General features: G+C 51.6%; 3 protein-coding genes across 3 annotated transcripts in view; 1 reads left to right on the top strand and 2 right to left on the bottom strand.

The window, feature by feature from the left end:
* CSUI_001783 (n-acetylgalactosaminyl transferase) overlaps positions 1–7,299 on the bottom strand; it is a gene marked incomplete at its 3' end in the record, with an annotated part of 8,004 nt that extends 705 nt beyond the window's left edge. The window contains exons 1-10 of the mRNA XM_068061987.1: positions 7,153–7,299; positions 6,274–6,413; positions 5,686–5,765; positions 3,123–3,379; positions 2,815–2,906; positions 2,294–2,543; positions 887–1,110; positions 565–705; positions 356–476; positions 1–109 (exon numbers count right to left, since the gene is read on the bottom strand). The exon at positions 1–109 is cut by the window's left edge and continues 14 nt beyond it. Coding sequence (XP_067926027.1) covers positions 1–109; positions 356–476; positions 565–705; positions 887–1,110; positions 2,294–2,543; positions 2,815–2,906; positions 3,123–3,379; positions 5,686–5,765; positions 6,274–6,413; positions 7,153–7,272 — 1,534 coding nt within the window. The remainder of the gene's footprint in view (positions 110–355; positions 477–564; positions 706–886; positions 1,111–2,293; positions 2,544–2,814; positions 2,907–3,122; positions 3,380–5,685; positions 5,766–6,273; positions 6,414–7,152) is intronic.
* Positions 7,300–8,797: 1,498 nt separating this feature from the next.
* Positions 8,798–12,264, bottom strand: CSUI_001784 (multiprotein bridging factor type). The gene is made up of 4 exons (XM_068061988.1): positions 11,365–12,264; positions 10,879–10,924; positions 10,200–10,368; positions 8,798–8,978 (listed from the first exon to the last, which is right to left on the bottom strand). The coding sequence occupies exons 1-4, from the start codon at positions 11,495–11,497 to the stop codon at positions 8,886–8,888; spliced, it is 441 nt and encodes a 146-aa protein (XP_067926028.1). The 5' UTR covers positions 11,498–12,264; the 3' UTR covers positions 8,798–8,885.
* Positions 12,265–13,084: 820 nt separating this feature from the next.
* Positions 13,085–14,212, top strand: CSUI_001785 (uncharacterized protein; the record flags this gene model as incomplete). The annotated part of the gene is made up of 2 exons (XM_068061989.1): positions 13,085–13,425; positions 14,029–14,212. Exons 1-2 carry the CDS (start codon positions 13,094–13,096, stop codon positions 14,210–14,212), a joined length of 516 nt encoding a protein of 171 aa, XP_067926029.1. The 5' UTR covers positions 13,085–13,093.
* Positions 14,213–14,404: the final 192 nt, after the last annotated feature.

Raw genomic sequence — 14,404 nt, forward strand, 5'->3', positions numbered from 1 at the left:
AAGGGTTGTGAACGGCAGCGAGGTCGTAGTACTCGTCCATCCATATGCGGGCTGTTCGCATGCGATTTCTCCACAGTGAGTCGGGAGGAGTCTGATACCCGAGCCCACCCTGACACAGAGTTACAGAGAGGCAGGGCCCACGGAGAATGTCGCAGCCCTAGAGAGGACAGGTAGTGTTTTGTACTGCAGAGAGAGAGCAGAGTTCACAGGGCATGTCAATGGAGTCGGCTTCTCGTTGCAGGCCACGAACACATACACATCCGGGTGAGTCGGATACCGGAGGGGAAAGCCGTAGTGCTACCGACACGTGACAGGCACGCTGCGGTGGCTCTCAGCCGCCGGGGTTTCAACTCACCTGCCTGAAAAGATGGAACACCCGTGCGCAAGGCGTGCATTCCAGACGGCCCCCACACATCCAGGTCCGGAAGCTAAGCTCCACATTCTCCGCGCCCCAGAAAGTAAAGCCTGTATCATATCTAAAAGAAAAGCGCACCGGCACATTCATACTCACATCTTGAACACAGAACTAGTGCTGTTCGCTCGAAGATGTCTTGCTGAGCGTACCCTCCTAGTTTCAGAAAGAAATCCTTCTTGAAAGCCAGTAGACCTCCGGCGTGCAAGGGAGATTTGAGGGCCTTTGGAGAGAAGACTCGCCCAGTCAATGTGGATTGTTCTTGGATATCCCAGTTGAATGACAGCCAGCATCTGCACAAGGACAAACGCGGTCGTCAAGACTATGTGAAAACTGTTGTCCTTTTCACTGCACAATTGCCCGAAAGAGTTGAATAGCTTTTCCGGACGCTGCACTCACGAACCCCATAGGGAGCCACACAGTCGCTGATCCGGTCGGAGCCCTCCTGCCCTTCCGCAGCATTGTCCGGCTCACCCGATACCAGTGTTGGTCTTGAAAGAAAAGTCCGTGGGTGAGATGGTGTCGATCTGAGGGAAGACGATAGAGTTCGGGGCTTCGTCGAGACGGTGAAGCTGAGGTTCAAGCCAACCCACGTTCACTTCTACGTGACTATCGAGGATAACGATAACAGGTGCTGAAGCTCTCCGGATTCCTTCAAGTCGGGCCGCCACAATCCCTTTGCGCTCTCTCAAGTGCACCTGCTCTCCATAAAGAACGCATGGAAACGTCACGCTCGTGGTGGGAAGTTGAAATGAAAAAGCTGCTTGAGAGCTTTCTTGTACTAACCAGCCACTAAGAACGTGATTTTGAAGCGGACCACGCAGAGAGGTGCTTTAGCTCCAGCAAGGCCTGGTCAGACCAAGCCGCACGGCACACCGTACTCCGCCCGCGTCTGCCATCTGGGACACGTCTTTGCCCGCCGGACTGCCTAACAACTGGATGCAATCCCAACTCACGTCAATTTCAAAACCCTGGCCTAGAATGGCTCGTGTGCTATTGCTGAACCATGTGCCAGGTTTCCTGGGATACACACTTCGTGTTCGATACGAGGCCAACTGAATATCCCGGTACTAGTACCTACTGCAGTCGCTACTATCAACACAGTAGAGCGGAAGTGACTTCTTCGATTCCTAGTGTCACCACACCATACGCCGTAATCAATTCCATCTATGCACGAACCGTACCTGCGCCCACACAGTGGCCGCGGACCGCCACCGATGACGATGTGGGGCATCGCGGCAGCAGAAGTGGAAGTACAGGCTCGTGAACCCTCCTGTGCTGTGCCAATTCTGGCTGCAGTCCATATTAGTATAAAATGGCTGGCTGGCTCAGCAATGGTCTGTGGTCGCTCGCGTCGATCTGTGGTCCCAGACATGGGTTCTGTTTGTGTCTTTCGTGAGTTGGTCTCGAGCCGTCTTTTGGTGACGGTAGGTTCCGAAGCAGACGTGAAGGCGGATGGCTTTTCCGAACGTGCATGGACACTCTGAATAGCCATGGTAGAACCTGTAGCTACTACGAAGAGAGCTATCGTGTGAGCTCAACAGGAGGATACTTCGAAAAGCCCCTGTCTGTAATGAGGTGCGAGGGGAAAGATGTCGCCATGTTTCCTGGGCAAAGCAGCCTTAGGGTCTTAACACCTGTCAACTGAGATACCAAATTGGCTGGCACTGTGTACTTCATAGAAGAGCATGGTCCTCAGGAGGTGGTACAAGGGACGGTGTCTGGGTAGTGGGACGAGAAGCCGGTCTTCGCTTGTTTTCTGAAGGTGTATGCCCAAGTGAGTACCTTGGTAAGAAAGCGACTCTGCCACAAAGGCTCGGACACAAGTGACGCACTGCTTGTATTTGTGTATAGTTTGGTATCAGCAGGGCGGGGACCTACCAGCGATGTTTTCGGCAGGTACGGAGTGTACTGGTCTAGGAACCCCCCAGGCAGGAGGGGTATGTCGTCAGAATAGTCGTCGATCAGAATGATTTCTCGAAGCAGAGGCGGTGGCGTGGTGTTCAGAATAGAGTGCAGAGTCCTAAGAAGGGTTGACGCGGGCTCGTTGTGAAACGTTATCACGATCGAGACGTCAACGGAATCACCGAGCTTCTGCAGATCGTACTTCACTTTACGGCAAACCCTATCTCTACGCATAACACAGAAGCAACCGGGGGCTCTGGGGGCTGGCCGTCGGCAGCTCTATCTGCTGGGCGCCAGTGGGTAATTCATTACACTCCAAGTGAATACCTTTTTTTCTGCCAGCACATACCTCGGCGTCTGTGACAGGCCCTCCCCGCGAGCTGAGCGAGCGTGCCGACTGTCAAACAAGCCTTCTACCGACGTCGAGCAACACAAAGGGCAGATTTCTATGCGCCCATTGACAAGTTCACGCGGATGGTGTCCCGACCCTGGGTTACCTGCTGTCGGGGGAGCTCCTATCGAGTGGTATGGCATTGGACAAGCGAAGATAAAACCCTCCGCCATCTTTGAGTTCCTCAGCTGAATCAACCTGAGGAGCACCAAAAGCAACATATGGGCTGGAAGCACTCCCTGTCTTCGGGATGGCTCTCTTTGCCAGCGTTACCGCTGGATCCCAGAGACCGACCTGTCCAAGCAAGTCGGCTGTCTTCCTTGTGCCTGCACGGTCAGGCCCCTTGTACAGTGATATAAGGAAGTCACAGGCTGATTCGTGCACGCCTCGAAACGCGAGATGTGTAATACTTACGTCCGGGCTGTCTAGAGGCGGGGGCTGAGGGAAAGAGCTCCACAAAGGCGTGCCATCCTTTCTACGTCCCAGGAGCCCATGCAGGCGTTCAGGTCCTTGGTGCTCAAACACGGCCAGGGCGTTGAGCCAGGCCCGCGATTTTGGCGCCAGTCGGCTGTAGAAGACGCTGCCAACGTAGGCGCACGCTTTCTTGTGTTGCGAATACTCTTTGCGCAAGCTCTCCAGGGTCTCGGAATCTAAAGACTCGAATGTCCGGGCTAGCGCACAAAAAACCAAAAGAATGAAGTCGTGGGGAGTCAAGGACTGCGATACAGTGTCACGCCCTTATCTCACTGTTACACACTCTCTGAAGAAAGCAAAGAGTATTGCTGCCTCGTATGTCTACGAGGCTGCACACGAAAGCCTTGCGAACAGTTCCGAAGTAGCAGTCGACACCACCTGTCTCAGTAGTGGCATTACTAGCTGAATCACACGGAGCGGCTGGTCCAGTGAAGCGGTTGAGCTAATTTGTCCATTGTCCTCCGGTGAACCGCCCCCTGTCCCTCACAGTTGACCTCTGCGTACCCGCAGTACAGTAGCACACTCCTGTAGGTCTTGCAACATCGTCTGTCAGTGGAAAACAGTCCGAGGGGAAGAGCAGATCTACCTTGTGTCGGATCGCGGCTTCTAGGCGGGAAGAAGCCTGCGACGGGAGGGGCTCCCTCTTGTCGAGAGCGTGTCGGTAGCAAGTGGCGCCACGGGGAAGTCCAGAAGGTGCACACGGCAACGAGCTGGAGTAAAAGCCAGATGCCGAGTACCACTAGGGCGAAATACTTCGCGCACGAAATCACTCGCCCGTGGACGATTGAGGAGCCCCCCGGCCGGCTAACTGAAGTTGTGACCGACAGCTGCGAGCCTTTTTCCCCCCTACTCCAAAAAGCGAAACATGCGAAGGGAGATCTGAGTCCCTTCTTCCCTACTGAGTACGAGAACTCCGACGAGTGGACAGGGGTCACACGCAAGAGAGAGCTAAGGCCTGCGGTTCTGGTTCTGGCGTGGTTTGGGACGGTCCCGGCATCGGTACAAGAAGGATTCGCTGCCGAACCGACCGCGTACTTCCATGAGGACATGGAATCGCGGGTATGGTCCATCTTCGTGACCACTGACCGAGCAGCCCCTTTCTCGAGCTAGCTAGAACAAAGCCGAATGTGAAGAGATGTTCCACAAGACGTCCACGCTGCCAGCCGCACCGCAGCCATAATGACGCATCCTCCTCCCAGCAGCAGTTCAGGGGACATCCGTTACCGCGAACTCCTAGACGACGCGGTAGAAACGATGGGTCGTGTGGTGCGGTCCTCAGGACAGGCGATGAGAGTCACAGCGACACTCGCGGCCGATGCCGCCGGATCAACCAAGGAACTGCATACGAGTCCCCGGCCAAGCAAAGAGCGAAAGGTGAAAGGGAAACAAACGAAACATGAAGGGATCCCATCTCGCGGTGTCTTGCAAGCGAAAAGGGAAAGAAATGCACTCCATCACGTTCTCCGACCGGCTGAAACCCCGGGGCCGTTAGGCACCCTCCCTTTTTTGAGTCAGCGTTCATGCTGAGCTTCCGGGCAGCTCAGCGGCACCTTACGACCATTACACCACCTGAGCCAGCCTGCAGACTAGAGTCCAGGACCTACAAAGGAGATAATCTGACTGGAGAAGACAGGGACGTGGCACTGCTAAAGCCTCTGTCCCTCCCTGAATTCCAGGCGTGGCATCGCAATCCATACAAGCTGGAGGTGTAGGGGGTCTTCCAGTCGGCGCGGGCAATCGTGCAACCCCCAGAGATCACAAGCATGCCTCGGCAAAACCGCAGAAGGCACATTGAAAATCTGGAGTTCGTAGTTTCTCAGATGACCAAGTTCTTCTTCGAAGGAACCGAGAAGTTTTCTCTGCCCTATTTGACTGCTCCGCGGCCCTTGCCGGTTTGTAGGACGGCGGGCAACCTTGGCCAGCGCGGAGAACTGGCAATGGAGGAGTGTCCCAACCAAGCAGGCCTGCTCCTAGTAACCAGCCCGGGAAGAGACGATACAGACTGACAGCAACTGGCGACAGCACTTCGGAATATTTTGAAGCCTAGTGGGCCACGACAGACGGGGCTGCACCTTACGTGTTCTGAACCTGAAGCCCGCGCCAGCAGTCTACAAATCATTTGAACGCGATAGGTTGTTTCCAGCATCAAAAGTTTGACGAGGAGAACATACTTCTGCGATTGCTACCAAAAGGCATACGGAAATCCCGACTGCAGTGTCTCTTGGCGAAGGAAGCTAGACTGACGACTGACTGTTGTTCTGTCAGCATCCTGCACCACGAAACAGACGCCTTTCACTACCGCAGCTAATCGTCAACTCTGAGAAAACACTCCCGCTCTCCACGACACTCCGACCCTGCACTAGCGAACCAACGCGGAACCCTCCCCCGCGGCAGACGTTTGGTCTCGCTCTGGTTGAAAACGTCGCTTGATTCAGGTGGCACCTCGCGGTTCAATGCTGGGATGCTTTCGTTCAAGCGGGACCGTTATTTTCTTCGCTCTTACGTCGAGCTGGCTGGATATCAGCTGTCTTCTTCTTGTAGCCGTGCTGATTGACCCCGAACTTCTCTAGCGACTCGTTAATGCTGCACACATCAAGACCGGACGCGCAACGCAGATTGACCATGATCTTTTTGCTGCACTCCAAGAGCCCCCTGAACAACGGGAAGAGAGCAGCCTTTCAGGTTCGTGTTCGAGTCGCGAACACGTCTGTGCAAACCAGCCAGCCCATAGCGGTACTCTGGGGCGCTTCGAGGCAAAGGTGTGCCGCGTTGCGAGAGAGGAAGCCCGGTGGACGCTGGGAGCCGGCCATCCATAAGGCGAAACTGCATCTAAAGAGAATCCGGTCTGTCAGGTGAATTGGATGAGATGTTCACCCCGTCCTTCTCGCTTTCAGTGCCCCTCCCCCCTCTCCGGCAGGGACCGTGGCCCGTTGTGGCATCTGTCATGACTGGAGTTCGAGCAGGGTTCGCAGCGAGCAGTCCCAGGCCAGTGTAAGAAACGCGTTACCACTCATCCCCCCTCACTTCAGAGCTCTGGTGATGTAGCCAAAGTGAAAAGATAAGCGGCGGCACAGCTGGCAGAGTGACCTACGCCCATCCAATCTCCTGGCTTGCTGCGGCAGGGTGGAGGTACTTGGTTTGAGGCCCGAGCTCTCGCATATTCCGGTACCATTGCACAGGATCATTAGCGCACCTTTCCGCGTTGTAAACGACGTCGCTTTTCATGATTTGCTGAAGAATGTGGGGAGGGAAGAGAAATGAGGTCTGACCGTCGTGGAGCCTCGGCGTAGCTTGTCCTCTTGCTTCTCCCGTACCCTCCAGACAAGACGCACGACCGTGTGAGAGACAGATACTGGTGTTTCTTTGAGGACTTGCTGTGGACAAGTGGACTCTCGGTAGTGCGTGGTTTCCCCGCCGCACTGCCGTTGGCTTCGGTGCGGCCTTCTGAAAGTACTGCTAAAGGGCCGTGGCTGATCAGCACAACGTGCGAAACTCATAGCGCGTGGCAGCTTCGTGCGCTGTGGCGGTGCTATCTCATCCACTTCGTAGGGGGCTCGAGGACTCTGAGCGCGTGTCGAGTGAGCTGAAGGAAAGAGCGCGTTCAGCTGGCTCAGTCCCATCTGTGGTAGGTCTACTCACGGAGAGTTGCGATTTCGTTTCTTCGTAAGACCTCCCTGAAGAACCGGGCACAGATGCGCAGCCGAGGCGCTCTACCTTCAGGTCATCGAGGTCAAACAGAGGTAAAGCAGCGTTGCGCCATACCGCCTGCCGGGGGTGTTGCTAAAACAGGCGATCTGCTTTGTTCGCAGAGCTCGTGGCCGCCAGTGAAAGCTGGAGAATTGGTTGGCCACAGGAGTTGAGCAAGTAGGGGCACGTACAGCTTCCAGAACCGAGGCCAGCCATCTCCCTCTGTCCCAAGCACGACGATTGCGCAGCCTTCAAAAAGCAAGGAATACGAAGCTCGGCTCACCTTCGCAGATTGCGTGGAGCACACTGTCCCGCTCCTCCCCTTCCGCCAGGAAACCCCATCTTTTTGCCCATTCCCTGGCATATTTCCTCTCTTTCCGGATGTTTTCCACGCGAATGGCATCGTGCCTCGCGGTTTGTTTTTCCATTGCTTTATCTCTTGCGGCGGCATCCATGGTTGATGATCATGCGGTACGGGATAAGGGCCGAAGACGATTCACACCTGGCAGAGGGATAATATGAGAACACGGTGCTGCTTCACAGACAATCGATGTTCACCTCGTTCATCGACAGACCGGTCTCCGCTCGCGAATTGTGGGGCGCCACCCGTGGGGCAGGCCTTGGACTTGTGGTGTAGTACTGCAGCCGCCTGTTTTGCGATGCTCTGGGTAGAAAGTTGTCCAGAAATCACAGGGCACTAGGCATTTCCTCGCGTGGTGAGGTAGGGCTACAGTGCTGCCCCAGCATCCTGCTGTCCAACAGTCTCAGTGGTTACGCTTCGAGAAGACACTTTGTCACACGACTGATTGGCATGGTCCACTTCACAACCTTCAAGAAACAACCGCCACTACAGTAAGACCCGAAGACCCCTCTTTTTTCAAGCACCGGAAGTATGATGCAAACTTGATCCGTCAGCCGCCTTTGAGATGGCCAAATGCAGTCCGTCAGGTCTCAGTCCCACTCTTCGGGTAGGGGATCGGCTCACTTTCGCGGGCCTCGTCCTTGCATCCCTCCATGTGTCGTCTCCTATTGTGTGTGCTCTGTGCAGTTTAGTTGTGCCAAAGCATCGCTGTTGCCCTCGGCCCCTTCAGGGAGCCCCGACTAAGCTTAGTGTATTAGCAGCCGACTGTGCAGGCCGCCCCGATGTCGCTAGTCAAAACTCAGTGTCCATTAATGGGTCCGAACTCTTGCTCCCCAAAATGTTGGGTCTGGAGAAAAACCCGGAAAACTGGGTGAGCATAGCAATTTCCCGGCGGAATGAACAGCCGTCCACCCCAGCAAAGCACGACTACGCTTAAGGAGCGTGTTAATGCTTAGCCCTAAACCTCTCCTGCCACGACATTGAATCAGCTGGCATAACCTACGACTCATTTATGCCTTATCAGTTAGTTCATCCAGGAAACCGGTCGGCAAGGGTGAGCACATCAACAATGAGCCCTGATAGTCGAAGTGCAATTGCGCGTGTGCCGACTGCACTGTTACACGGAGATTGCCCCGGCAGGTGCGAAACTAGCTCGCCTGGATTGAACGGCTGATGGCGTGGAGCAGCAATCCGCTGAAGCTAACTTCCCCAGTCTCCGGCAAGAGCTCCGAAAGCAACACTCGGCGCACGGACCTCTCATCCCTTGTTTGTCCCAAGAGAATCGTGCGAATCTAGCAAGGCTATGGCTGTACTCGGCCTATTTTCCCGGTCCTGGACCATAGAAATACCTCATTCTACCAGATATCTTCTCAAGTGCCTGACCACCCCGTCGCGGCAGGTTGCCTCCGGGTACCACGCGTGACACCAACTGCGTAAACGCTGTGACCGTGGTTCTCTTAGGTCACGGAACAAGTGGAATCGGTTTCTGATCTCAACAAGTATGTGCGGAGAACGAAAGAGTCAGTCCACAGCAGCATACAAAAAGACGCTAGTTTACAACCAGTCTGTCAAAATACACACGGACACTGGGACAGAGACATTATTCCGACATCATAAAAGACGCCTAGGAAATCGACCCCCCTCTCCAAGGTCGTCTACTGAACTGGCTTTCTCTTCTCCTTGGCCTTCGGAAGACTCACACCCAGGGCTCGATTGAGCTTCTGGACTACCGCTCCATTTGGAATAGCCTGATCGAGCATTTCACAAGAGAACGGGCAGCCTTGGATTGACCATCGAGGTCTCCATTACGCAGAGTGCTACCTACCTGGGACAGACCTCAGCTAACAGTTTCGCCAGCTATCTCGAACTCACCGAAAGAAACTTCTCCCCGTAGACCTCCGGCGAAGAAGTCCACACCAGTGAGAGAGAAGGGGCTCTCACAAGGTGAGTGATAACAACCACATCCTGAGATGCTATGGGCAATTCCTGTTGCCCCGGCATGCGAAACCGCTACGACTTCCGTCATGAAGTCGGGAGAGACGACGAAAGGGTACACAGCCATCGGTATGCACGGCTCAACTGACGTAAAACAAGCGACTGTTTCATTAGTAAGAGACACCTATCACCAACCACACATGCTGACAATCACTCCCGCCGCTGACTTGCACGGGAGAACAGCCAGTCAGAGCCCGCCTCACCCCGGCCGGTATCTCTCGTGGAAACAAGTGATCTCTCTGCTTTTCTGCCGACTCGATGACATAACCACCTGCGTAACTTTACAGCTACATTTCCACAACTGTGAAGAGATCCATCAATCTGTCCATAGCTTACTTCATACCTTCTTTCTAGCACCCTGACTGTAAATATCGAGGTAGCTAGTCCACTCTCACTAGGAACCTACAATGTGAAGTAATCTCCCCGTCCTAGAGACAGATACTAAGAGAAGACGCAAGGCAGTTGTAGGTCTACTATCAGCATCTGGACTTGAACGCTGTCAAAAAAGAACACTAAAGAAAAGCATGCATGCGCGCAGAGACATGGCATAACCTCGAAAGAGGCGCCACCAACCGTCTCCTAAACAATCTTCGCCTGTCTCACCAACAGCCCTCGCAAAAACAGCCACAGCATCACTCAAAGAAATCTAAGGACAGCAGAGAGGAATACGACGGCGCCGTCCCGCCCATTCTGACTCAACTGACGGAGGAGCGGCCTTTCTACTGGATCATCTTCTTGAAACGATTTAACACTGTCTGCTAGCTCACTCCGTCCATCTACATCTATGTACCTTATCAGCCACCTGCCGTAATCATGTAACAAGATGAGCGTCGATAACTGTTACAAAACAAGCCATGAGGGTATAAACATCATTCAGTACAGATAGATTCACATCGGCAAACAAGAGAGCATGCTTTGTTCTCTCTGCTGCACCCAATACCAGAGAGTGATATGTATAGACTAGGTCTACTTACTCTCCCACTCTCATAATCGTTAACAACGGAGGGCTTTTCGTTGATGGCCTGAGCCAGCTGGGCTTGCGTCATCTTCTTTGCTTGCCGAGCCTGTTGAAGCGCTCGAGAGAAGTCTGCTGAAACTCTCTCAACGTGGTAGTCTCCGGTGTCTTCCTCAATCTTCTTAGCGCTATTTTGACCAGAGAACAAAGAAGAAACAAACAAGCCAGCGGGGAAAGACGATGGGTGACGACATACGTAGACATACATACATATATCTAAATATACATACGTACCCATGATATGCGATACGAGCGATATGGTGTGAGATTCTATGGATCAGACTGTACAGAGTGTATCGTGAGAAGGATTGGAGGAGACCTCAAAGCATGCACTGTGGTCAGGAGATACACAGTCGGTAGTGGTTTTCATTCTCTCTCTCTGCCTCCCATCGTATACAAATAGATATACGGGGTGTATATACAGATGAAGAACTAACCCTCTGCAAGCGAGCGCGTGTAGTCTGAGTGAATTAGAAAAGCATAGCTAAGATGATTAGGATAGTAGAGATTGAACCAATCGAACACATTGTGTTAATATAAGTAATAAAATCGGGGGATAATACCTCAAGACGAATAAGAAACTGCAGTGAATGTCATCCACTTGTTTGGGAAAAAGCAGAGCGGCCGCCTTCACTCACTTCGGACATAGACCTGACTTGGTCGCCTTGTTCTGTCCACCGAGAACTGAGAAGAGACAGAGAAGAAACAATGAAAGAGACGCATTTCTTGTCTCTCCCTTTCTATGTCTGTCTTCTGTGCTTTCTTCTTGTTAACACTTCGTTACTTACCGAGGCCCAGAGCGTGAAAGAGATGCATGTCAACACGAAGAAAGTTGTGTGTGTGTGTGAGAGAGAGAGCACACCTGTAAACACCGGTCGTGTAAGTCTATACTGGTGTAGATTACGTGTGTTCGGTATGCATGTCTATATAGGCACCCGCATGAATATGTATGTATTCTGGCACGTACGTATGTATATATGCCTAGAACAACTGAAGTCACAGTGGTGTTTTAACCAACGAAGATGATGAGAAAACATTAGTGAAGGGGCGCAGCCACCAAGACCATTCTCCAAAGAAAAAGAAAAATCTCTTCCTGCTTTTCCATTGGTTAGGTGCTCACTCACATTTCTTCTCCGTTTCAACGTCCTCTCCCCGCCTTCTGGCCTGATTGATTTCTTGATCTTTCGTCACGCCTTTCTGCTTCTGTCCGGTCTTATTCCAGCTGACCGGTTCCCAATCTTGAAATGAGCGAGACATCTTGTCAAAGATGTCTCAAGAAACAAGACAGAGAAGGAGAAAGAGCAGAAGAAAAGACAGTTGCGCAACAACAGCCGACTGTCTGGTTACCTTTCAGAATCTCTCACGCGACGCGCGAGAGACAGTCATGGCAGTCTAAGAAACAAGAGCAGAGAAGAAAACAGTAGTCAGTGTACGCTCTCAGCCTCTCCAGGAAGACTGAATCTGGAGGAGAAGAAAAGAAACGTAATAACTACTACACGGAAATACCTTTGCCTTCTCTTTTTTTCTCAACTCTGCTGTACGGGATACCCCGCGGAGAAAAGAAGCGAGTTCTCGGTGGAAGAGAAGAATAAAGAAACGAGAATAACGAGCCAATAATGGACAGAAACAGAACATGTACAGGAGAAAGAAGAAAACCTCAAACGGAACACGCAAGTAAAGAAAGAGATTCCGTGATCAAGTCGGAAGCGCTTTCCAAACAGGTCGTCGGTGTAAAAGCAGATCTGTCGCATGCACCGCAGAGCAACTCCAAGTCTCCTCCTGATCGAACTACCTTCTTCGCTTTTACGTCCCACCCATGCAGCAAGGCATAAAGGATAAGAGAAAAGTCGCACTCGTAATGAAACTTGGGGTCTCCTCTCAAGTCTCCAAAGATTCTTTTGTCTTGCAACGGGAAGGGTTCGACGTGCCTTTTCTTTGCAGCAAAGAAGAGAGAAGTTGTTGCTACGAGGTGAAATCGCCCACAACAGATACACCCAGAAGGGTCACTCTGCAGGAGATAAAAGAAAGGAAGAACTGAATTCTGACTTGAATGTGTGTCTCTCCTATCTGATCTTACCACCTCAGATACCACTGAATCTTCAAGTGGACGGAGTGATGAATCTTCACTGTCCCTTTTTCTTTGCTAGCGGAAAAAGAAGCTTTCTCTTTCCGCAGGTTTGGTCGGCTTTTCCTTTCGCATCTGACTTCAGGGTGGATTGCGTCTGACAGATCCTTTTCCCGTATGAGTCTAAGGATACTACCTACTCTGTAGTCCGTCGAGTCGCCACTGAATGAATCGTGCGGTTTGATCTATTAGGTTTTTCCTGGAAACGGTTACAGTCTTTGCTCTACCAGTTTTCTTTGCACACCCCTGCGGTACTTTTACCCCGGGATGATTGAGTTCCAAACGGTTTTGCCTGTGTTGACGGGTGATCATACCAAGAAGAAGAATTTTTCCATTCATCTACTTTACTTGGAATTCTGTACACTTGTGTTTTTCCCCTGTTCAGTCTTCGCATTCATACTCTAGCCTCCTTATTCTTTCTTTCGTATTCTCTCCGACCTCCTTCTCGTCCTTCGTCTATGTGTAGTTAGTTTCTCTCTTTCTTTTTTGGCAGCGACTTGATTTCCGAAAGCACGTGTTCTTAACAACTTGTCTGGTTCCTTTTCAGTTATCTGTTGCGAATCATCTCTGCTTGTTGGCTTTTGCTCCTCAAGTCTCCTTGGTCCGGAGGTTCTTTCCTGTCTCTTTGTTTCGCTAGAAGAAGTCTTTGCTGCTGAGAAACATCATCGTCCTTCCCATCTATATAGCTGGGATTGCAATACATGCTGACCTCCCTTTAGATACACGCCATGGATTCTTCAGAGACTTCTTCGTCTTCATCTTCCTCGTCGTCGGTTCCTGCCCCCCCCCTTGTGCCAGCTGACCATTCTCAACAAGAAACTCCCGGTGTATCGACAGCAGAGCGTACAGGGAGTTCAGCTGGACGAGGAGCCCCAGCAGCAGTGGATGCCGGGACCCCCACACAGTCACTATCTACAGAAGTTGACAAAAGACTTCAAGATCCGGAAGTTAAGAAAAAATTGGTTGAGATTTTGAGAAGAGAAGTTGAAGAGTTAGATTGCTTCTGGGCTAAGGTAGAGGATCATGCAATTGATACCTGCGGCGAGAACGCCTCCGAAGCGTAAGTGCCTCTTTCTTCTTTTCGTCCGTGAATTTTTTCACACAGACCACAAGGCGGTTCTCTCTCTTCACTAGATCTCGAATCTGACTGTCTATTGAGTAGGGGTATGCGATCTCTTCGCACAAGATTCATAAGATGGGTTTCCTGCGCCGCCAGCCCGTTAATAGCTACGTAGATTAAGGTTAAATGATAGAGTGAAGATAAACAGATAGATTGAAACCATCCTATGGAAAGACACATAGATACATAGATGGATAGATATAATTAGTAGGTGAGAGACACACAGGCAGATAGTGTATCCTGAGTTGCCTCAATCTTTTCTGTTGTTTTCACGATGCCTTCTTTCATTCTCTCGCCTCGTACCATGGAAGTGTTCTTGTCTCTCTTTTCTCTTCTTCACTACTCTTATGATTCTCATCTCCACAGGAAAGAAGTGAAGGAAACCCAGAATTAGGTCATCTCTCTGTTTTCTTCTTCTTGCTCCTCAAACGACGGGAATCCTTATCTATGTGCAGCAATGAAAGATCTCTTTGTCATTTTATCTTTCGAGTCTTCTGGTCTGTTGTTTCTGTCCTGTTTTTCTTTCTCTGTCAATACCTCCAGAGTAGTCGCAGCGTTTAAGGGTGTGCACACACGACGGGTAGCAAATTTGAACTTGGAGCAGACAGATTCCTTATGCCGAGATATTCTTCTTCGTCTCATGAAGCCTGATGTTTTAGCTAATCCAGTCTCCTCGGAAGAATCCGCGCGTCCTTCAGCCTTTGAGGAAGAAGCCACCATTCTCTAAACGCAGCTGTTGATGTGCACGTCTGTGAGGGAAGCTACAAGGCGAAAAAGAAGAGACGTTTCAAGAGAAAGAGAATATCGCCTCTCTTTTCAAACATTCTCCCGACTTGTTCCTTGCCGGCTCCCACCTGTCGGTGAGGAGAGAAAGTGTTTTTCCCGCAGAGGTCTCCTATCCAGATTGCGAAGTAAGGCC

The sequence above is a fragment of the Cystoisospora suis genome (genome assembly GCF_002600585.1).
Source record: "Cystoisospora suis strain Wien I chromosome Unknown contig_709, whole genome shotgun sequence".
Classification (NCBI taxonomy): Eukaryota; Apicomplexa; class Conoidasida; order Eucoccidiorida; family Sarcocystidae; genus Cystoisospora; species Cystoisospora suis.